The sequence below is a fragment of the Phodopus roborovskii genome, unplaced genomic scaffold (genome assembly GCF_943737965.1).
Source record: "Phodopus roborovskii unplaced genomic scaffold, PHOROB, whole genome shotgun sequence".
Lineage (NCBI taxonomy): Eukaryota > Metazoa > Chordata > Mammalia > Rodentia > Cricetidae > Phodopus > Phodopus roborovskii.
The window spans coordinates 36286020-36311170 of NW_026126540.1; the positions used below are offsets into that span (position 1 = coordinate 36286020).

Below are 25151 nucleotides of genomic sequence, written 5' to 3' on the forward strand. Positions count from 1 at the left end.
GAAGAAAAACATGATACTTATCAATTCTCTTTCTGACCCTTAGTTCCTACACCAAAACTCTGACCTATAACTGACAAATATTTGTTGATCTGTGAAGGTACACAGGAAAGCTATTTTAAAGTGGCCATACTCAAGACATGAAGAATGTTTTATTACTATTTGTATGAGGAGAAAAATTAACTCCAAATCACTAGTTTCAATGAAGTGGACAGAAAAATAACAGCATTTTCTCTCATTATTAATTTTTCCAAGTACATTACAATTTCAGAGAAGGGAACTGTTGTATTGAGGAGTAAAACATAACCTCAGGTGACAGCAGATGAAGGTGACAGGCCAAGATGAGTTCAGGGCAGCAGTTACATGCCAATAGCCACTGTTTCCCCAAACATTAAGAACAATACTTAAGTGGCTACAGTTCATTAAGTTATTGGTATTCATAATCCCCACACATTTTGTGTATCTTTCCTCTTTGAGGGAGAGCTTCCATGCCTCTTTGTAAGGAAAGTCATGTTCAGAATACTTTTGATGCAATGTTGGTAGAAAGAAGCATCATCTGATACTGAAGCTCCCCCTGGTGGAGGGTAAGATGATATGCTAGTATTTACTGTTCTAAAACTATGTCATTAAAGTTGTTTGTGGTCTAGTTGGGGAAAAAGAAAAACTACCAATTGTAACATCAAGCTTCCTTTAAATGAACACAACTAAGGCTATTATACCCGAAACAGCCACAAACCCTACTATGGAATTCATTCATTGATATGCATCAGGATATTCAAGTTAATACCCTAGAAACTCTTGATTTCTTGGCTATATATAAAAATATATTGTCTTTGGACACCCCTTCCAAGACCAAGGAGTTCACAAAAAGACACTATAAAAAGACAACTTTTTTTCTTAACAGGACACCTTTCCAACTTGCTCAGCAAGTACAGATGTCCCTTAGGTAACACTGCATTCCTGACTCCACTGGTCCTGCCTTGAATGGCCCTGGGTGTCAAAAAAGGCAGTTTTCTTGAATTTTCCCTTTAATCCAAGTGGAGAATGTAAGAGGTGACAGAGGAAGCCAATAAAAAGATCAGTTCATGCTACTGGTATCAATTTAATGTAACAAATACCTACACAACCCATTTGACACATGATTTAGACATTTTACTGCTTAGTGAAAGATCTGTCTGACCATAGAAATGTGTGAGAAGTATTTCCAAGCATAATGATTTCAACGGTCTTTAAAATAGGGTATGCCTCTAACTGTGCAAAGTGACATGTTCCTTAGTCCTAGTAACTTGAGATGGGAAGGCAGGAGGATCACCTGAACCTACAAGCTTGAAGCTGGCTGGGTATCACAGTAGGACCCCATTTAAAGAACAAACACAAACAAACAAAAGGTCCAGATTTTTTCACTGGGACAAACTGGCCTTATCATTCCACTTGCTTTTTAGCTTAAGGTTTTTTGCCCCTCAGTCACAGACATGCATAACTTCGTCAAGAGAAGGGAAATGTTAAGTAGCTAAGTTTATTAGAATATCAAAAGAATACAATTTCCAAGTTTTCAAACAGTATTTTTTTGACATTTCTTCAGGTTGGTCCAGATCTTACATTTGAAAGCTGACTTAGAAACTGAAGGGCTGGCCACATGCCTGGCAAATCTCAGCAAGGCATGCACACTTCTTCACAACTAGCTGCGATGAGACCATATCTAGATCCCTGAGCAAAGATTTACTTTCTAGGACTGGTCTCCTTGATTTTCAGGGTCAAGGCACAGGGTTTCCTAAGCTTGCAATCTGCTTTCTTCTCCAGTATGCACCTGGCCAACAAGCCATTTGCTTTCCTTTTCTTCATGGAGAACACACAACAGTATCACCCTGGTACATGTCCTACATAAGCCCCACCTTTATAAAATGCAACTGAGATGGAAAAGAAAAGCACCTCTATGCAACCAGCTAAAGCTGTGATGTAGCTATCTTCATATCATATCACTCCTGCTACACTGCTCATATTGTCAAGTCACACATCCCTTCTTGTGTTCCGAGTTGCAATCACTTCCCTCAAGTTCCTCAATCTATCAGAAAGCAAGTTTGAAAATTTTCACATAACACGTCATTGGTGGACTCACTCACACCAACAAATTAACAATGGCAAGGATTCCCTGGATGAAATTACAAGCTGTGCAGGATTTGCAATAGTCAAAGTCAAACCCTGATACAGTATTAAACTTTCTTTTTACATATAAAAATAATACAGAGTGGGATATTTTATTTGATAAGATACAATCTTTAAGGTCAAGAGAGAATATACAAAACTATTCTATGTTGTCTGGTGTATTTTACTGTATAGTAGGAATAAATATATCTAGAGCAGGAAGTGCGAGGTCTGTTCCTAGAGAGATCACTGATTAGTGTAGTTTAAAGCCAAGGTTCTGCTGATCCAGGCAGAAAGGAGCTACTGTTGCATTTTAAACAATGTAGTCATTATCAAATAAAGGACTTAAATCTATAAACAATAACAAAAAGACACAAACCAAATGAAAATGTACTAAAATTTAATCATCCATAAAAGCTGTAATTTAATCTGACAGTAAAACACAAGAAGCAATATTAGAGTTGGTTTAGTATATTATATATTTTAGCTTTGAAAGCCATAGAAATCAGTTATCCCAGTTTTTTTCCCTATAAAAGACCCATTTTTTCCAAAGCATTATGCACAAACAATTTTAATTAGAATATAATGACAGATGATATTTTCATAATTTTTAAATATAAAATGAAGTCAATGACTCAAAAATGTTATCTGCTGCAATGAGTTTGAGGGGGAGATTTCATAATCTATATCATTACAGATATAAAGTATGATGGTTCAACTTTTTAGTGCTTGATAGGGAGGAGTCATGATAAAAAGGTCAATATGAAATCATTTGATTATAGTAGTAACATCTAACATTTGAAATGCATCCATGCTCTTCTGTATAATTGTATTAGAGTCAAGTATCTTATTTCACATCTGTTATAACTGCTATTGCAAAGGAGAAATACTATGTCTTATTTCCAGGAGATATACACAGAGCAACTTTTTCTCCAGGGAACTTGTGCAAACCAATATAAGATCTAAATTCTTCACATAATATATAAAACAGGAGAAGCCTCTTCAGATTTAGTTTTAGAAGTCTGGAATGCTGGCACTTTCCAATTAGGCAACAGTTCTTCATTTCTGTAATCTGGAACACTGAACAGACAGACACATAAGAGTTCTCTCATTGTAGGAAGATGGCAGTCAATAAACAGGTATCTAACAACACACAAATGATGGCATCTACTGACCACTGCTAAGGAACTAAATTACAGCAAGCTACTTCAATAGAAGAGCTATTTTACCTTCCCATTAAACATGTTCAAAGCAGTGCCCCTTACCAGCAGGAAGTAGTTTGGAAAGAACGACGCCCACATTCCCAAATATTGTCTATAAATGTTTGTTTTCATTTAAATGGACTTGGTTATATATATATATATATATATATATATATATATATATATATATATTATATAAATAATCAATCCTGGTGGCAGAAGTCAGGAGTCAAAGTATAACCTTGACTACAGTCTGGAGTACTAGAGACTGTCTCAAAAGTTCAAAATCAAATATAGAACATTGAGTTCACAAACAGCTATTAGTAATCAATTTTTGTTTGTCCCTGGTTCTATTTTACTTAATAATTCACATCTTACCTAATACCCTACCTATAAGTAGGTAGACAGTAGTATTCCACTTGTAACCCATTATCTGTTTTATAAATTTCAATATTTGTCAACATAAACTCTCTGTGGGAAATTCTACATTCAGCCATTTTCTGATCCCACATTAGGTATACTAATACAATAGGTAAGAGCCCATACTCAAAGGCAGAAGAATCGGCAGGCCCTACTACTCAGCAGAAGCCAATTAGTTTAGATGGAGAAGTCCTAATGATTTATTTCTCTAAGCTCTTTATTACTGGGATATTTAAGAGATTTACATGTTTTAATACAATTCTACTTAAAGGCTATAGACATATAAGTGGCCCCCAAGGTTCAGCTACTTGGGTACTAAAACATTGTAATTGTTGCTTAAATCTACCCTGTTATCTTAGAACTTTTTAGCCCTAGTATTGTTATATTGGCCACGATGGTCTCAAACTCCTGGGCTCAAGTAATCCTTCTGCCTTAGCCTGAATAGCTGAGACTACAGGCATGTGCCACAAAGTTAAGCTTTAGCACTTCCAAAAATACAGGAATAACATGGCATTACAAATCACAATAAATGTACTTCAAAGCATTCTGATTACTAAGGCCTCTATCATCATACCTCTACAAGATCTCAGGAGACTACATTTTAAATTGAATTATGTACAAGTCTAAGGATTGATGCAACCAACATGAATGGCTTATTGCCACACCTAGGCAAGACTTCTCTCTAAATTGTATGAATACATTTTAAAATCATAATAGGCCAAGTGCTATCTTTTCCTTTAAGCTAAAAGAAAATTTTCTGAGAATGCAAAGTTACAACTCAGGTTTGCCAAGGTAATGGTGTCAATAAGCCAGTCAACTATAAAAGAATAAAACACATTACCAACTTGAATCCTCATGTTTCTGTCTTTGTACCCGTCCTTAAACACACACAGTAATCTTAATAATCACTGTCAGGAAACTAATAATTTAACAAGTCAGTTTCAGGAAAAGCTACTTAGTTCTTCAGAAAAAGAAACCACTAACCAGAAGCTGACCTTCCAAGTTTGACCACCTGAGACAACTATGCTTTTCCTCCTTCCAAATTTTCCATTAAAAATGGTTCAGTTACTCAACTGTTTTCTCTAAGAGAGATCCTTACTCATCCCCATCTCTAAGGAGCACAAATTAGCTCATCAGGAACTCAGAAAGCAGTAATCTACTAAACAGGCCCCAGAGACCAACAGTAGTTAATGTCATCAACTCTCAAGTGAGGAGAGTTTATGTTCCTCTTCTAACTCCATCAAGTTTAGTCATATTCACATAATTAGCCTCAGACTATACCATGCATCTGCTCCATGAAAGCATTCTGTTTGGGTTTAATAGCTGCCAAATAAGAAACATCAGGGGATTCAAATATGTAATTAAGGGAAACCAAGTAACCAGCTTACAGGGCCTGGCTTCATACCTGACTGGCAGTGCAAATGCTGCCACAAATTTCTCTCCAGTGGGTCCACTTAATGAAAGCTGAAATACTACCTGAAGTCAACTACCACTTGATGCAGACTGGTAAAGCATTTGTTGAAGAGTTACCTACTCTTGAGAAGAACTGAAAATAGAACTACATATGCCATTGCACTTAAGACAGAATGGCTCAGTTTAGTTTAAAAGGCCTGAAGACACCAATCTTGGGGAGGACATGGAACTCACGAATTTCTGGTACATGTAAAACTCACACTCACTCTCTCTCTCTCTCTCTCTCATATGAGCTGGGCATTAGGTTTCTAGACATGTGTACGTGTGTAAGTCATGCACAGAACTGCAAACTATCCATATACTTTGTTTGTTTTAGTTTTAAGCCAGGGTCTCATGTAGCCTTGACTGTTCTAACTTTGATATATAAGGGAGGCTGGCTTTGAACTTCTAATCTTCCTGCCTCATTCTTTGTTTGGGGTAATAGGTGTGAGCTGCTAGGCTAAGCTCAGTATTATCCATATTAATTCCTCAAAAGTTCCTTAGTAGCAGAACACCCATTAACTAAGTAATAAATTAAGTACTGTCATATAATAAAAATAAACTACTGATACACATAACATGGATACTTCTAAAAACACAGCTCTGAGGGAATGATGGCAGACATAACACATTGTATATTTCTGCTAATGCTGAGTTCAAGGTGGAGCAAAGGGAAATGCTGACTCTAGGTAAGTGCTCTACCTAGCCTCTAGCACTATTTATTTCTCAAATAGCCACTCTTTAGCAGGTGTTGGCAACATGATGCTTAGACTCTTCTGGGGAAGAGGCCAATTATCCACCAGATACAGGTGTCTGTCACATGTATAAGCAATAGAAATACTGACAGTAAGTAAAATGTTAAAGTCGGGAGGAACAAGGAAGGCTCTGCTCTACTTAAGAATCTTACCTGGCTCAGAGCTGCTGCTGACTTCAAGTCTAGAGCAGCAGACATGATTTCTTTTTAGGCTTCTTCTTTTCCACTGGTGTTTTTCTATTTATCTGTCTGACCAGGTCATAAAATATCTAGGTAAAAACAATAAAAAGTATTGATTGTTTGTTTCACAGAATCATTTTGAAAGTACCAAGTATTATTCTGCCATTAGATCTGAACTTTACTGTTTTCTTCTGAAGTTTCTTAGTTCCCTAAGCTAAATCTCAGAGTAAAGCAGACCTTATCTATTCATGATAAAGGATATGTACCTGCTCTTAGACAACCAGTAGTCAATTTTTAAAAAAATATGTGAAAAGTAGTGAACACTTAAAGTATAATTAAAATTACAGCAACAGCACCAAAGAGTTTCTATACATTCTTCCTAGAGTCAAGTAATAATTTTGAATCATGGACCCTTAAAGGGCTAAGCATGTATCTCCCAGAACAATATACTTTTTTTTTTTTGTTTTGTTTTTTTGATTTTCAAGACAGGGTTTCACTGTGTAGACTAGACTGGCCTCAAACTCAGAGATCTGCCTGTTTCTACCTCTCAAGTGCTAGGATAAAAGGTGTGGAGTACCTCACCCAGCAAGAATATACTCATATAACCTTAGCATAATGCTGATCCTAATCAAGACTTTTAAACATCAATACATTTCTTTATATAATCTCCGATGTAATTCCAATTCTCTCAATTATTATCTGAATGAGGCCCTAAAATGTAACTTTCCTCTTAGGCAGAAATCTATCAGGATCCACATTGCATTTTGTTTCTTGATATTATTATAGCACCTGGCTGTCTGTTATTATTTGCTTATTTGTTTGATATGGCTTTAGACTCACTATTAGTCAAGGCTGGCCTTGAAATCCTGATTCTCTTCCTCCATCTCCCAAATGTTGGGATTATAGATGGATACCAGCTCACAAACTGCTTTTAGCTTTTTAAAATTAGGAACAGTTCTTTGGTCTTTGTCTTCCAAGGTTTTGTCATTTCTGAAAAATAATACCTAATAAGTGTATAGAATTTCCCTCAATTTGCATTTGATGATGATGATGCGCATTTTAGGCTGGGTCAGAAAAAAGCAAGTCTCTTTCTTGTTCAGGTAGCACAAGAGCAGGCACATGATGTCCACCCCTTATGGATTTTTTTTTGGGTAGAGTCTCACTATTCAGCTCTGGATGGCCTGAACTTACTTTGTAGACCAGGAGTTCAAACTCAAGAGGTACATTTACCTCTACCTCCTAAGTACTGGAATTAAAAATGTGCACCTCCACGATCAAAGCAAACAAGACAATAACAATAACAACAACAGACAAGAAAAGTCCACTAATTCTCAATTTGAAGGCACAAATTCATCTTTGGAAGAGTAAAAATCATCAAAGACAAAAATACAAAACTTCTTATTTCATAAAAGTGGGTTATTAACTCTGCCATGTATTGAAATGTTACCAGTCTATCCCTATTGTGTTCCTTAAAGCCAACTCCGCAAGAGATATTCAGATGATGATGATATGAGGACCTTCATTTTCATCCCAGGCCATTAGTAACTGAGTGCCTGCATTATTATAGCAAAGAACCAGATTCATCTGAGGTGATCTTTAATACATTGGTATACTTAATTCAATAAAACTACATATAAACAAAACAGTGTTGAAGACAAATTTCCTGATTTTACTTTTACTTTGCAGTGTTGGGAACTGAACTCAGGCCTTGTACATGAAGGCAAACACTCTATATAGCTGAGTTGTACCTTTAGCTATATAATTTTAATAGTTGTGGTTTTGTTAGAGAATGTCCTTAAAGGTTCTTTTAGTGATTTTCTTATTTTCCACTTATGTACCTGTGAGGGATGCCTGTTGATCAAGCAGCTGGACTTAAAGGAGGTTGTGAGCCATGGGTGATGGACCTGAACTCATGACCCACATTAAGCCCTATGAGCTCTTAGTCCTGGAACAATCTCTACAGCCTGGGAATGCCTTTGGTCCAAGGAAACAAACACTAAAATATACAGGAGCAAAGAAAAGTGATTCCTATAAGTATGTGGCCCAATGTTAATTACTAGTGAATCTAAATGAAGAATGAACAGGCTATTTTTCTTGTTCTTTGATTAAGTAAATTTCAAAAGCAAGAGATCTTAACATCAGTGACTTACATTTCTTTCTTTTTTCTTTTTCTTTTCTTCTTCTTTTTTTTGGGGGGGGGGGTTTAAACCCAGGGCCTGTACATGTCAGGCAAGTCCTCCACCACTGAGCTATATTCTAATTTGTGTTTTTTTTTTTTTTAAAAAAAGATGACAAACTACATTTCTTTAAGATGATAATCATCTGTTACTTTTTCAAATGACTCAGAGATTACAAGACTAAATTGTTGAAAAGAAAAACAAACAAACAAACAAACAAAACTCAGATTCATTACAAAGCTATAAGTAAGTATATTCTTTTCTGTTTGTCCTATCCATCCAACCCCCCACTTCCTAAAAAGACTCTTGTCTCTATAACCTAATTTCTAAGCGAAGGTTAAAACTACAGTATTTATAAGCCAATACCGTTTCCACAACTCTGTAGCCTTTAAGAACTTAATGTATATGAGTCAGGCAAAAGTTCTCATTGGTGCACAAGGCTTAACATGCACGCTATTATACAAAGTAACAAAAAGATAAACCAGAACAGTAAATTAATGAAATATATACGCAGTTCCTATTTCAGCTTTTTCATACCAGTCAGTGTCCAGTTTCTGGCACACATTATAGAGACAGGTAACTGATTGCTTGTAGTATTATTCTAAATTATTTCTTTGGAAAAACATTGCCTACCTCACAGCAGCAGATGGTTCAGTGATGAGGGCAAGTTCGAACTATAATATTTGGTTAGAAATGCTGAAAGTCCCCAGCCTAGGTTCTTCCTCATCTCTCTGAACTACAGAAAAATCTAGAGGGAACACAGAATAGAATTTCTCAACCCCTCTCCCATTCCTAATTGGATGTCTTTATTCCAAGCATAACTCCAGCCTCAGCAAAGAAAAATAAATCTGGGGCTAAGATTGAGGTAATTCCAGTGCCTCAATTGCTACTTGTAGAATATAGAGAATTAGACGGCTCTGGCCAAGCAAGTGTTCTTGTCTGTTTGCAAATTTAAAGTCAAGAGCTGAATCTTGTGAAATTATGATTCCTCTATCGCATTCACAAGCATTTGCAGAGCAGCACAGACTGTCTCAACAACTATGAACTATTCAAGGAATTCTGTAGCTGAATTATTAGGCTAGGAAAAGAAAAACCTTAAAAAAAAAAAACACTTCAAAATTATATTCTCATTTCTAGCATGCAGTCTGTATGTTTTTTCAAGAAGTAGAGACTATAAAATGATTACAACATTTTATATTTTTCCTAAACTTCTATGTGAAACTTTAACAAGACTGCTGTAAAAAACTCAATTCTGTTGCATTAGAAACTGCAATCAAGGGAGCTTTAATAGCCTGTGTAAGTTCCTGTAATCATGTAATGATTAAAAATGAGGAATACTTACTTCCTCCATACTAAACTCTGGCTCCTACAGGGAAAGTTGTGATGGACTCTGGTCCAAATCAGCCCCAGCACACTTGGTGAACTTGGTAGGTGGGCAGCAGTGAGGGTGACAGAGAGTAACGAACCAGATTCCAAAGGCTAACCTTATCACGTATCACATTGCACCACAATTCTACTCTTCAGGAGCATTCACCAACTGTAATGTATTCTTCATTAAAATATTGTTTGTTCATTTTAGTTAGGATTTTGTTATATATAGTCCATGCTGGCCTAGAACTCATTCTTCTGCTTTGGCCTCCAGAGTGCTGGCAATACAAGGTATGCCACCATACCTGGCTCCTTTTCTTGCTCACTCGTTCTTTCAGAAAATACTCTACTAAACATGAAATTTATATTCTTTAAATTAAAAAAACCTTCTAGAAAATTCTAATGTACAACAAAGAAAGATGAATGGATGCTAGATGTCTATCAATTTCTTCTCATTTACCCAGAGTGAATAACAAATAACTGTTAGGGAAGCACTTGGTAGGATTTGTTGCTCAACTATGGTGCAAACTTGTTAAGAGTAGAAATAGCTGTTTGTATGACTGCTACCTGGGTGCAGAATGAAGTGCCAGGCATACAATAGGGACTCAGTATGTTTGCCAGGTAAATGGAATTCACAGATTTTTGTTGCTGTTGTTGTTAAAAGTGGTTTCACTTAAAAAACAAAGCTTTAGCATTCTTGACTCTTTGTAAGAAACTGAATCTGCAGTTAAGCTGATGTTTTTTCCCTTGGGAGGTGCTTAAAATAATTTAGCCATCTTAAAAGTCTAATAATAGTCCACAAGCATAGTCATGAAAAGTGGCTTACAAAACAGAGGCCAGAGAGATCCGTGAGTGAAACCCCAGCTTTGATGACCCAACCCACTCTTACTCTCACCTGTGTCTAGTTACCTGAGATTCTTCCATCGGCCACAGAAGGGGACAGGGGGCTAACACTGCCTCCCTGCTCCCAATTATTTATTTTCAAAGGCTTTTGGTAAAGTTCCAAAGCAAAAGGATTCTCATGGGTTTACATGATTGGTGGCAGCAATTTAGGAAATGTACTAAAATTTTAGAAGCTCAGTCAACTGTTGGCTCTTTAAAATAAGGCACATAGCTCATCTGCAAAGCCTTCTGGTCCACAGTTATTATCTTAAGACAGTGGAGTGCTTAAATCATCAGTGTGCAAAGAACTGAATGGTTTAAATTACACAGCCATTCATATACAGACCTCACACTTTCTGGCATGCATCAAAAGTGAGACAAGAATCAAAAATCAAATTCTATGATGGTATTGTGTAACAAAAGTCCATTATAATAGCAACTTAGAGTTTTTTTGTACTTTCGTGTTGGACTTTACCACCTATTTGTTATTTCAACTGAATAAGTTAACTGTTATAACATAAAGTGTGAGAATTTTCACATGCTAGCTCTGGTGTATCACTTAAAAGGGTTAGCAGGACTTTTTATAGAGCCTTTGACAAGTTAAAATTAAGTGTCTGCATTACAACTATTAGAGAGTGATGTCATAGAAGAAATTACTATTTTTCTACAAGGTAATGAAATAGGGATAATTTTCTTCTTAAAAATTCTGGCTATTAGTTTAAAGCAATGGAAAATAAAAAGGCACTTGTCTGTATTGTCCAGTAGTTGCAGGTTACCTCATTAACGTTGATCTTTGACTTTGCAGAGGATTCTAAAAAGGCACAGTTACACCACTGTCTTGCTAAATTCTGGCCTTGTTCTTTACCAACTACCCGCTCATCTTCCAGGTCACATTTATTGCCAACCAAAATCATTGGAACCTGAAGGAAGGGAAAACAAACAAACAACAAAAAACAAATAAAATGAATTACATACTCATTATCTACCCTCTTTGGACAAATAAGCAATCACCCGATAACAAATGAAACATACCAGTCTACAACTGCATGCTCCACCAAATGCTAAAAACCGGTGCTATGTATTGTGGTTTGGGATGGAAGAAGAAATGGAGGGGAAGAAGAAATGGAGGGGAGAGAGCGAGAGCAGGCGGTCAGGGGTGCATGTACCAAGTTATTTTAAATAATATGATCCCATTTCTTAATTTTAACTGTTTTGCATGAATGCTGTGTACAACATTCATGTACGGTACCTATGGAGGACAAAAGAGCTACAGATGGTTGTAAGCTGCCATGGAGATGCTGAGGACTGAACCCTGGTCCTCTGGAAGAGTGGCAAGTAATTACTGAGTCATCTCTCCATCCCTTAATGACCCTAAAAGTCTTACATGGATTTCTACAAATAGCTGATTCTAAGTAGAAACTTCTGAAGAAAAGGGAATTCTCCCTGCAGTATATGAAACTGATTCTAAGTGGTTTAAGTGCTTCATCTCATAGGTCTAATAAATGCCAAAAATAATGACATTATTAGCAGCCTCTACTTCTATACCTAATATTAGACTTGAAGACTATGTAGGTGAAATATTAAGGGGGATTAAGAATAAAAATAGGAGCCAGAGAGATGCTCAGTGGTCAAGAGCACTTGCTGCTCTTTCAGAGGACCCGAGTTCAGTTCCTAACACTACATAGGTAGCTCACAATCACCTGTCTTGCTAAATTCTGGCCTTGTTCTTTGCTCTAGGGAGTCCAATCCCCTCTTCTAGCCTCAAAACATGGAACACATATACACATACATTTTTAAAAAGTCATCAAGTGGCCGTGTGGTCCCTTTTACTCCATACCACAGATACTTGACTATCTTGAACATTCTACTCTCACAGCTAACAAATTGTGTTATATTCCTCAGCTAAAAGTTTAGAGAACAAGGCCAACACCACTATACAAAAGAAAGAATATGAGAGACATGGTGAACCTTCTACCCAAAACAGATTAAATAGTCTCAGCATCTTTAATTTAATTGTTTGTCTTTGTTGATGTAATACAGGGGATTAACATTACCAGAACTCACTGTAACTCCATGAAAACAGAACTCTGGATAAATTCATCATAGAAAGGAAGAAAACTATTCATTAAGGGCAGTCATGGGGTCATATGGCACAAATTTCTCCTATCTGCAATGTTATCAAGTTTAAGAGCCTGAGTGGATGAATATGCTCCCAGAAAAGTACAACTGAAAATTTCTATCCTAATTTCTATAACTGAAAAAGAATTTTTCCACAATCTCAAACTGATGTAAAAATGTAAACTATATTCCATTTTAAAAATAAAAGATAAGAAACAGGTATGCTACCAACATAGGTAGTGAGTGCCTATAAATCCAGTACTTAGAAGGGCGAGAGCTGGGCAGTGGTGGTGCACGCCTTTAATCCCAACACTCAGGAGTCAGAGGGATCTCTGTTTGAGACCAGCATGGTTTACAGAGTTCCAAGATAGCCAAAAAGGTTAAGTGCCTGAAGCTAGCCTGGGCTATATAGCAAGACAATGTGTTAAAACACTAAAGCAACCCAAAGAACATGTAAGATAGAATTTTGAAAAAGAAACATTAGTCATGGTTCTGTGTGTGCTACTTCTCACATTCAACGCTCAACTTGAGTCCCACTTCTTCCTTCTGTGAAGTGTTTGGATTCCTCATCTCTCCTGTATTTTTTATCCATATGGCACAACACTCACTTTGCCATACACATCTCATATTCTATATATCTCAACATATAATTTATAGGTCAATTTTGAAAGTAAAAAATTTATTTTCAGGGGCAGTTTTTGACATGTGCTAGATTCCTTCCAAACCTTATACAAACGAGAAAGCAAACACTTTTATTTGACTACAGAGAGAAGACGATATATTTTAATGAGAGAAAAATACTTACATCTTCTGTGTCTTTAACCCGTAAAATCTGTTCTCTCAAGTCCTGTAAGTCATTAAATGTAGACTGAGCTGTAATTGAATAAACTAGTGCAAACCCTTGGCCATTCTTCATATACAAATCCCTCATTGCTGTAAATTGCTCCTGTAGTATAAAAAAGATCCAGTTATAAATATATATGCAGTTTTTGAATATATGCTGGAATGGTTTTTAAACAGAATAATCTCAAACAAGGACCTACATTTTAAATTACATATTGTCATAAGACTTCATACTTGTTTCTAGAAATAGATGGTTGTATTTGTTGACACAATTCCTTTAACATAAAAATCTTAATTGGTTTTGTTTGGAAGATTTATAATATGATCACCATTCAAGTAGAAACAATCCAAGATGCAAATCTAGTACTGAGTTATAATCATCCATCATGGCCAGTCTCAACTATCTTTCTACTGATATTTTACCATCTTGACATCAGTACGTTATCAACCCTGAAGAGACTACTGAAAAGAGCTTTCCCATATATTTTTTTTATCTCCCTGCTCCCTGTATTTCAAATTCTTGGAAAAGATCTGAGAATAGTACAGTGACTATTTTCTTTAGATTCACTAACATTAACATTAGTCACGCAGTTACAGACTCACTAAATTAAAATGACTTGTTTGCTTAAAACCTACCTTCTCTTCTTTGAAGAAATTATATATCATAATTACAGAAAACAATACAGAACAGAATCCTATCTAAAATGCTCTTGGATTTTATATGCAGTATAAAGAAGTCACATATAGCAGAATATTAAAAATGAATATTTAACCTCTTTATCATTAAATATACAAATCTACAAAGCTTCATAAACTTTTTGCTTCTCTGGCTTACTGATTTCCCTTGTCACTCTTCCCTTTGGTCTACTAAACAAAATAGTTCTAGGTGCTCCAGCCTGCCTGCTAACACTCACCCACATCCTTAATCTTAGTCTTTCCTGTATTGTTCTGGACTTTTCATTTAAATGTAATTAGACATTCTAGCACTAGCATTCCTTCCATGCTCTCTTGAATTATGGCCTCTGCTAGTTACTAGTCAGGAATAAATACTGTATTGCTGCAGCTTGTTGTAACTCTTACTGAGAATCCCAACCTCCTTCCTAAGACAGCCTACAAGATTCATCTACTCAACAATTGTTTAAGCAGGAGATATGTGGGTCAACACAAGAGGCAAAAATCTCTCAGGGAATGAACATGGAGATAAACAAAAATAAAGTATGAAGTAGACCAGGCAGTAATATTACAGAAAAACATAACGCTGAGAAAGAGTTTCTCTCTTTTTTTTGGGGGGGTGAATAATGGAGTAGTAGTTTATATTTTATTGGGGAAGGTACTGACAGCTAACAGGAGGGATAGAAGGAAGAGGAAATTAACGTATGCTCTTATAAGGTGTCCCAGGCAGAGAACAACAAATTCACAGGGTTCAAGGAGAAGCATACAGTGTTTGAGAAGCTGCAGGAACCAGCCAACTAGAGTGTTAAGGAGGGTGGGGCTAGGGAGGGGAACACCTACCTTAACTAATATTCTGAACTAAAAACCTCCCCTCCCCAAATCATTTATTTATTTGTTTGTTTGTTGTTCATTGGTTTTTGCCTGTATTTATGGCTGTGTGAGGGTGTCAGATCCTCTGGAACTGAAGTTATAGACAGTTGTGAGCTGCCATGTGTGTGCTGGGAATTGAACCCAGGTCCTCTGAAAGGGCAGCCAGTGCTATTAACTGCTGAGCCATCTCTCAGCCATTAAATACCTTTTAAAATATATACATATTATAGCATATACCTTACTTCAATATAAAAACACTGCCTTTACCCCCCCCCCCCGAATTTCAGATGCTACAGGTGAACTCAATACATAATTCAATTATGATTTGTGGGCATCAGTCACATCACAAAACAATTTTATATACCTAAGAAAATTTATGAAGCCTTACATTTAGAGAATTTAAAAAATCAGAATAATCACTTTACAGAGAATTATTCAGATATGAAAACCTGCTTACAGACTAAAACTTGTTAAATGAAAAGGAAAGAATCCTTACTGTTCCTGCAGTATCCAGGATTTCCAGCATACATTGTTGGCAATCTACTTCAACTTGCTGTGGGGGAAGCAAAAAAGAAAAGACAAAAACGCAACATCATCATGTTTTCCTTTTACCTCTTCAAACAACTACCAAGTATTTTTCTACTTAGTACCACAATAGGAACAGGAGTCTTTGAGTACACCAGCAATATCCCAAAGGCCAGAACGGTTAAAGTTGAGTGTAGCTATAACGATGCCCATTTGTCTTTATTGGAAGGCAAAAGAACAGGTTTTGTTATTTGGGAAAAATGGTATACACCATGCTAACAGGAAAAAATTCTAATAATAAAAACAAACAAACAAAAAAAGAAGGCCATATTGTATGACATATGGTTGTGACAGACTTATATAGGATATACATATTTGATCTTAATGGAAAGCTAAGAATTAAAGAACCAAAGCTGGATGTAGTAGTGCTTACCTATAATCTCAGCTCTGGGAGACTAAGGCCCTATGGTTGACAGACATAGAGAGACACTATCTCCAACAAAAGATGTCAGGCTTCACTGTACAACCTTAAATGTGTCAAATTGTATACAATACAAATTGTATACAAAAAGATTTCAAGGAATAGAAATTTTGTCAACTTACTATATAAAATTGTTAAAATTTTGCTAAAATATTCACAAAATTTGCAACATAAGAACTCAGAAGTGTTCAAATAAATAGCAATGAGCTACTTATTCCTTAAGAATATATACAACCCTTAAGACTTTTAAGGGCTCCTTAGGGGGAAAAACTGTAGAGGGTGAAATATGAATATACAAATTCCATTTCCCCAGTCTTCTAGAAAAGAAGACTGGTCTAAAGAAAGTATCAATTATCAACTCTGTGGAAAAACTCTTATAGAAGGGATTAAGAAAATTAGTCCTTCAGCATGCTAGGGACAGATGTTGCTTTATGGTTAAATGTATTTGGAAGAAATTTCAGAAGAGCAACACTGTCTCCTACAAATAAACACATCACCCTAAGGTTCTTCTGACCCTTGCCTCCCTGCCCCAGTGATGAGGAGGAGTACCTCTGGTGGGGCCACAAACTCAAAACCCCACCCCGTGCAGGGGGCCAAATAGCTGACAGGCAAAATCTGTGCCAGAGTCCTCAGGAAATAAGGAACCATGCCTGTAGTTTCATAATTATCTAGAGCACCGTTGTGTTAATTTGGAAGAGAATAAAATCATTTGGCCAGTATTTCCTAAAAAGCTTAATAGCTTAATTCAACAAAAGTTATAGTACTATCAAATACAAGATTCTAAAAACAGATATCTAACAGAGCAATGCTTTCCTCTGTTAAAATGTAGGTTTAGTCTTTGGAAGGATAAACTTGGCTCTGTTATATGACCTTCACCTGGATATGTGGAAAATAAAATCAGGAAAGTTTTCATAGTTCTATCTAGTCTTATAATAGGACTTATTTTTGTCCTATTATATTTTTAAAAATATAATACTCTGTCCTTTTTTTTTTTTTTTTAAAGATAGGGTCTTTGTAGATTGGTTGGCCTTGAATTTGCAGAGATCTCACTGCCTGTTTACCAGGTGCTGGGATTAAATGTGTACACCACCATGTCTTGTTTTACCAATGTCACTTCTTTAAGAGAAATTTGAGTTCACCACAAAATTAAGAGAAATAGAGATGTTCCACATTATCTCTGCCTACACCATGTACAACTTCTTTCTCTCTTTTATCAATAGAATCAACAGAAATTTGCCACAAACAATATAGCTACAATGACATATTGTTATCAGCAAAGGTCTACAGTTTGCATTACAGTCACTTTCAATATATGTACCACAGATCTGAGAAACATGACAGGTATTTCCATTATATTATTATACATTGTTGATTAATTTTGATAATCTAAAGGTAGATATCATTAAATTTACTATAAATCAAAACCAAAACTTAATGGATAACTTCAATCATAAAAATTGTCTTAAGTTTGTTAGTTGTTGAAAGTATTTAGTAGAAAAATACACTTATGTATAAATCCCCAACACTCATACAGAAGCCTGGGTGTGGGCTTAACATTTTTCTAGTTACTTTCTACTGGGAAAATGCATACAGAAAAGAATGAACTATTAGCAGGTGTAGTGGCACACACCTTTAATCCCAGCAATGGGGAGGCAGAGGCAGGCAGACTTCTGTGAGTTCAAGGCCAGCCTGGCCTACAGAGTGAGTAAGTTCCAGCAGGATAGCCAGGGCTATTACATAGAAAAACCAGATCTGGAAATGCCCCCCCTCCCCCCGGCCCAAAAAAAAGAATGCACTATTAAGTAGCAGCACATAGAAAGAGCACTCTCCTAAGCAGTGTTCAGTGAGGAATGTTTTTATCCAGGTGGAACTTCTAAAACCAGACATAGCAGATCTCTATCAGTTCTCAAAACTATTATAAAAAGCAACTTCATGGACCAGGTTTGAAAGCTGGATTACTCATAAGTACACATACTGTTTCACATTTTACCTTTCTGTAGGAATCTTCTATCGTTGGGTCGTATTTTTCAACAAAAATTCCCTGAACAAACTGAACTGTCTGAGAGGAGAAAACAAACAGAGTTAAAGACCTGAAAGGAAAATCAAATGTTCCTAAGTGTTACTTAACCTTACAAGTTGTAAAGAATAAATCAAACTGTGTTGAAATTATTTTCCAGTAAGAATGCATACAAAACTAAGAAGATATTTATTACAAAATGAGATGGTCATGTTAAAAACTTATCAACACAGCGACTACATTGCTAAACATGATTATGTTAAATCTTAAAATACAGGGATAAACAGCAAGATTCTAGTTCATTAAAAAGAAAACCATCCAAATGTAACTTCTTGTCTAAAATGAGAGAGACAAAGGTTCTAAATGTTTGTATCTTTTAAACTGTATGGGAAAAAAGGGAATTTAGCATTATTGAATATCTGTTTGCTTCAATTTTAGACTATAATCACATTTAAGTTTCACTTTTACCCTAGAAATACTTGTCTGATTTGCCAGCTGAACTTACAACACATCATCTTTTTGATTCCTAAATCTTACTCTTTCCAGTGGAAAACACTACCTAGTCACAGATAATGAACTAGCCTAGGTAACACCAGAAAAAGATAACTAGGTTGTGCATACACTTGAATATACACAAAATTTAGAATATATTTGAGTTCAGTACAATTCATGGTTCCAGGAATCAACTGAGGGCCCTGAGACATACAGATAATGGAGAATACTGTAATTTCATCTGCAGAATACTGAATGAACCTATCTGCATGTATATTAGAAAGAACATTTATTATCAAATAAATGGCAAGTACAGATGATAATTCTTAGATATTTCCTAGGAAGTTTTAAAACATAGTCTGGAATATTCCTACCTACAAGCAAAGGCAAATATAAGGTCAACTGCACTTAAAGGAACTTCAGTATATAACCAGAGTAAAAACTTTTTACTATTCTCTCTCCTCCTTCATCCCTTTGTGCTGGTGATACAACCCAGGACCCCTAGGCATGATAGGCAAATATCCTACCACTGTACTGTGTGTCTCAATTCTATGTGAACATGCATGTATGAATGTGTCCAGAGGCTAGAGGAGGATAATGGGTGTCCTACTCTATCATTCCCAGCCTTATTCCTCCTACACACAGCTACACACACACACACACACACACACACTCATTCACCACAGGGGTAACAGATGTGTACATGCCAACAACTAGGCTTTTGTATGAGTGCTGGGGATTTATACACAGGTCCTCATGCTTACACAGAAAGAGTTCTTACCTACTAAGCCATCTCCTTGGGTCCACAGTTCTCTAATCCTCATTTTTTATCAAGAGTTTAATCACTTTTTTATTATGACATAATTCAGATAGGAGAAAGTCTGGTATGGTTTTCTAACAAGTGTAACCTGGAGGAGAGGTTCTCAAAATATGGTCAAGCATATGAGGTCACAAGGTGCATGCATGAGATCCCGGTTCTAAGATGTACTGTCCCCCTCTTGTACTTGCCATCCGCTACAAGTGCTTAGACACAGACAGTGGACATTACTGGTCCCTGTAAACATCAACAACTACCTCACACCGATCACTTCTTTTTTTTTTTTTTTTTTTTTCTTCGAGACAGGGTTTCTCTGTGGTTTTGGAGTCTGTCCTGGAACTAACTCTTGTAGAACAAGATGGTCTCAAACTCACAGAGATCCAGAGTGCTGTGATTAAAGGCATGTGCCACCACTGCCCAACTCCGATAACTTTTTTACACAGTAACCTTCCATTAGTCCTCTGAATCTCATCCTCTCAATTCTAAAGGATATCTCATTTTCATTTTATTGCTTTGGCTTTCATACTGGATCTGCTCCTCCTTTTCCTTATGTCATTATCTTCTTTTCCACTGGATCACTGCCTCCAAGAAACAAACTTGCTCTGCTACCTCCAATCCTCAGACAAAATGGAAAACCCCTCTTAGCCTATATCCCCCTCTAGCTTCTCCTCCTCTCTGTTTGCTCTCATAATCACACTTTAAGTGTCTACACGGTAATTCGATTTTCTTAGTTCTCAATTACTCTTAAACTCTACCCAGCATGGTTGTAGCAACATCACCTTACCAAATCTTTCATGATGTGCTACCATCTCCATGCACCACTCCTCTTTCTCCCTTGACTTCTGAGCAGTCAAGTAGACACATCTATGCACTCAGTCATAAGACACCTTCTTTAGTGTAGGATATTTCAAGCCTATCTATCCTCTAACACTGAAAACTATTCAGAACTCATCCCTGGGCTTTTCTCTCCTTATTCTCTTCCTGGACAATCTTGTTCACTCCTACGGAATTTAGGGTTGGTTTTTTTGTTTTGTTTTGTTTTCTTATCCTATTACCATCATTATTTCCATCTACCCAATCTGTTTACATAACAGTTCATGTATTTCATAGGTCCCTCTTTTTAAAAAAGGTCATTTCAATCTCATTTTTAAAAAAAAGTCATTTCAATCTCATTTATATGTATCTATGTTTATGTGTGTGTGAGCCCATGGAGGCCAGAATAGGGCACAGAATTCTGTGGGGCTAGACTTAAAAGTTGTGAGCCATTCAATGTGGGTGCTGATAACTGAACTCAAGTCCTCTTTGAGAATAGTATTTTCTCTTAACTATTAAGTCATCTCTCAAACCCCAATACGTTTTTGAAAAATAAAGCATATGTGGTAGCCTAACTTTCTTCCCTGTATATGATACATCTTAGATATCATAGGTCAGTACACATAAAGCTGCTTCATGCTTTTGTATAGCATTCTACTCTAAATATGCTTTAAGAGTTACTTAACTAGCTCTTACTGGGATGCATTCAATTTCTTATCATTATGAACAATGTTGTAATGGATACTTTTCATGTGATCACTTTGCACATGTAAACTAATAACTGGGATAAAATATCCTGAGAGAAATTGCTGAACTGAAAATTACATGTAAAGCCAAGTGTTATGGTATATGTTTGTGATTCTAGCACTTGAGGAACCGAGGCAGGAGGACTGCCAAGTTTAAGGCCAGCCCATAAGAGCCGTTTCTACTCCCTTCCCCCCCCCCCCAATGACATGCATCTGAAAAAATCCATTTCCACAGTGATGTTAATTATACTCCTAATAGGCTAACAGTAATAGAATTCTCATGAAATTAAATATGATCAATATATTAATGGCAATTAAAATTGTATCACAAACCTCTTTTAAACTTGTCAGATTCATTTGTGTATCTGATGTATTTCACTTGAGCAACTTGAGTATCTCCTAAGTATAAGACTTTGTGTTTTTATTCCTTCATCCTTAATCCCAACCAGCCCAGCAGTACGTGTAAAGTCTACGTCCTATTTAATCCTCAAGCACATGCATGCCTCTTCTTCACTATCATGGCCCTAATCCCAGCACACACACACACACACACACACACAGCTAATGTGCTCAACAAGTTCCCAACTTCCTTCAACTTTTCTAAATTAGAGTTTAAAGTAATCCAGTTGTTAAATAAAACATTTAGCTAACTCACTGGCCTCCCAGAACCCTCAAGAAACCCTACATTCTATGTCTTACTGTTCTTGAACCTTAGTTACAAGCTCTTATACAGCAATTTTAAGTCATCTGGGCTCCCACCTCCCCGCCACCTCCCTTCCTTATGCCCGGCCATTCTGGCCTATCTTGCAGTTGTGAAAGCTAAGTGCCACTTGTCAGTTTCTTCCTGAAAATTTTGAATTTTTGTTTCAGAGCATCAAGTAGTTCATTGTTTAATTGTATATTATTACACTCCACTTCTGCTATATAGTAAGCTCCATAATGCACTTTTAAATTGCTGTTGTGACCCCAGAGCCTGAATGGTTCCTCATATGAAACAAAAAGGAGCTTTCGTTCCATGTAAGCTTGGAGTCAGGCAAAGGAGAATCTACTCTGCTATAATCTGTAACACTTTTCCCTAATGGAATATAAACTTCCTTGACAATGAGAATTACATTCCACTTTGAATCACAAATACTTCTGGCCAATGAATAGTTGGCAGACAAAAAAGTGAGTGACCGTACAGTATAAAGCTATATATCTTTGATTACAGATAGTAGGGTTATAAAGAATAATGCTTCCCTTTTCCTTAGTAACTAGAAAACAAGCCACATCCTGTTAATACTGATAGGTATAGATGGGTGGCTAACTTACCAGAGCAGACTTCCCCACGCCTCCTGAACCAAGGACCACTAGCTTGTACTCACGCATGATGTGCTCTGTTTAAATATTGACAAACTGAAAAGCAAAAAATGAAAATAAAAATTCACAAACACACAAAACAGCTTAAGAATAAAGCATCAAATACAAGATTTTGCTCTAATTTTTTTCCCTTAACATTATCTACAGAGCAGAGGCTTGAGCAAAATCAAACAGTTTTCAATAATAGCTTTATAGGATCAGTGTCACACACTTTAATTTACTGAAGATGATCTCTTACTAGTTATCAATCATTAAGCCCATTCATGTTACTTTGAACAGTGACTAGAAAACAGGGCATTAAAAATCAATAAAGTCTTACCAACTATAACCATGAACCTAATTATTTACAAAACTGTACTCTGGAGATACTTATGAGCTTTATTATAATCTACATGCTATTTTACTTGCCTAATACATATAGTAGTTCTGTACTATTTTATTCATTGTTACATTATAGTCAGACTGTTTGAAATGTCAGCTTTAGAATTCTTAGGATATAAACAGTAGGTGAAAAGACAAGTTAACTTACACCAGGAGGGGTTAGTAAGCACTCTCAAAGATTCAAAGAGCTTCAGAAAATAAGTGGATTATAAACTTATCTTATGAAGTAAAAGCCAGGAAACAATTTCCAGTGGCCCATATAGAGTAACAAAGGTAAGACCTTTCACCTTATAGAAAACTGCTAGAATACTGGGCAAAAAAATATGAGATGATTATTTTAGACATTGAAAAATAATGTAGGATGGCAACATGTGGACAGAAAGCTATGAAGTGAGACTCACAGCTCCTTAGCTTTCTGTCTGTAGACACATTTCAGGCTGTGCTACAGGGAGAAAGAATTCAAGAACAGCTTTGGAAATATACCCAGGAACGGTGAGTTAGGCTCTGACAATTCCAGAGATCTTCAGAAGGATCCACTTGAGACTGGGACCAAGCTCTCACTCAATGACTGATCAGGGAGTGGATGGGTAAGTGTCAGTTATACCTAGTCTTCTGGTCAAAATGACAGAGGTGCATGTTCTATACAGACACTGTTTTTTCTCAGCATGGTTAAATTCCATGGACTTCCAAGGGTCATTAACTTGACAACACATTCCTTAGAAATGTATCGAAAGGCCTACTAAGCATGTAGATTAAACTACATCAGATAAAACAAAGAACAAGAGAACTACATGCTGCTGAAGTCTTAGGGGTCACATGGTCCTTGGAAATGGGGTTCTTTCTTGGTGAAACACCAGATATCCACTAGATAACTCAGAACTTTTACACTTCAGCAGAAAATCTAATAACCGCTTAGTGACAGTCTTCATGGTTTTCAACATGGGACTTTTAGAAAGCCACAGCATGATTGGATGTGATGGCTCACACCTTTAACCCCAGCACTCAAAATGGCAGATCTCTGTGAGTTTGATGCCAGCCAGGGCTACCTAGTGAAATCCTGCCACACAAAGAAAAAAGTTATGGAATGTGAAGCTGAGCACAGACCTGTTCTTATAAAGGTACCTGTCCTAATATAGTTTACATTTTATCTAGTTACCCAAAGGAAGAAAACAGTGATTTTTTTAAAATTTAAATTTCATTTTATGTGCATGGGTGCTCTGATTACTTTTATGTCTGTGTACTACATATGTGCCTAATACCCATGGAGGCTAGAAAAAAAAGCACCAGATTCCCTGGAACTGTAGTTACTAATGGTTGTAAGCCACCATGTAGGTGCTGCAAATCAAACCTGGGTCATCTGCAAGGACAGCCTGTGCTCCTAACTTCTAAGTCATCTCTCCAGTCCCGACACAGTGATTTTTTTTAAAATGCTATTATCCTTACATTTATATTATATAACATGTGCTGATGAAAAAACAGATCAACAGTAAAGGAGATTAGTTAGGAAGCATATCAGTAGTTTAGTGAGGCCTGATAGAGAGAGATCTATAAAGCAACACCAGGGCTGAGAAGGCGACGGTGCTTTTGTGAAGGTACTGGGCTCTAACTGCTTAGAGATAACTGTTTGTAGGAAAAAAGACAACTATAACTTCTAGGTATCTAGCTTGAGCAAAAAAGTGGCTGATAGGACACCTGCAACTGAAGCAGGTACAATTTTTTTTTTTTTTTTTAAGAGAAATTCAGTGTGAGAGTCCTGTGGGAAAAGTGTGTAACAGAATTTGACAGCTATTTTTGAAACTCAAGTTTGGAAGGGACTAAAAAGAAGGTAGCAATTAAAACCACAATACCAGATGAAATCAACTAAGGCACACTCAGTGAAAAGAGAAGAAAGCTTGAAAATAACTATATGTTATCACAGAGATATAACAAAGGAAAAGGTGAGATGTGCTAAGTTTGTGCTTGACCCTAAATATGTATTAGATTGTTTTCTCATTTATCTGAGAACAGTGTTGATGGCTAATAATACAGGATCATATTGCTTCCTGCACCAAGACTGCTCTATCCTTATCCAAGCCTCACAGGGGATTGCTATCATATGACTGTGTGTATCTTTCATGAGACAGTCACACTACAGCAAACAGTGAACTTGTTTATATTCCCCAAATGTCTCCAGATTTTCTAGGGAAATGTGAATTAGGGAAAGAATTTAGAGATGACCAAATTACTTGGGGGGATTCTCCAACAACAGAGTATTTAGCTTCTGTTCCTTAACAAAATGGCTAAGATTTCCAACTTTCAAAGTAATTTTCCACATAGAGAATATTAGTTGTAGATATACATACCATAGGCACATCCATAGAAAAAATAAAATAGCTTGTCCAACAACCATACCCATACAAATTATTAGTAAGAATAATTAGAGTTAACATTTTCGTCCTAAGGG

At 36.5% G+C, this 25151-nt stretch overlaps 1 protein-coding gene across 1 annotated transcript in view; it reads right to left on the minus strand.

Annotated features, from left to right (window-relative positions):
• Window positions 1-2522: 2522 nt before the first annotated feature.
• The window catches only part of Rap1a (RAP1A, member of RAS oncogene family), a 68045-nt gene continuing 45416 nt past the window's right edge, over window positions 2523-25151 (minus strand). Inside the window, exons 2-8 of the mRNA XM_051199443.1 lie at window positions 22280-22363; window positions 18074-18142; window positions 15574-15630; window positions 13498-13638; window positions 11351-11494; window positions 6121-6236; window positions 2523-3219 (exon numbers count right to left, since the gene is read on the minus strand). Of these exons, the coding sequence (XP_051055400.1) occupies window positions 6150-6236; window positions 11351-11494; window positions 13498-13638; window positions 15574-15630; window positions 18074-18142; window positions 22280-22336 (555 nt within the window). The 5' untranslated portion in view covers window positions 22337-22363 and the 3' untranslated portion in view covers window positions 2523-3219; window positions 6121-6149. The remainder of the gene's footprint in view (window positions 3220-6120; window positions 6237-11350; window positions 11495-13497; window positions 13639-15573; window positions 15631-18073; window positions 18143-22279; window positions 22364-25151) is intronic.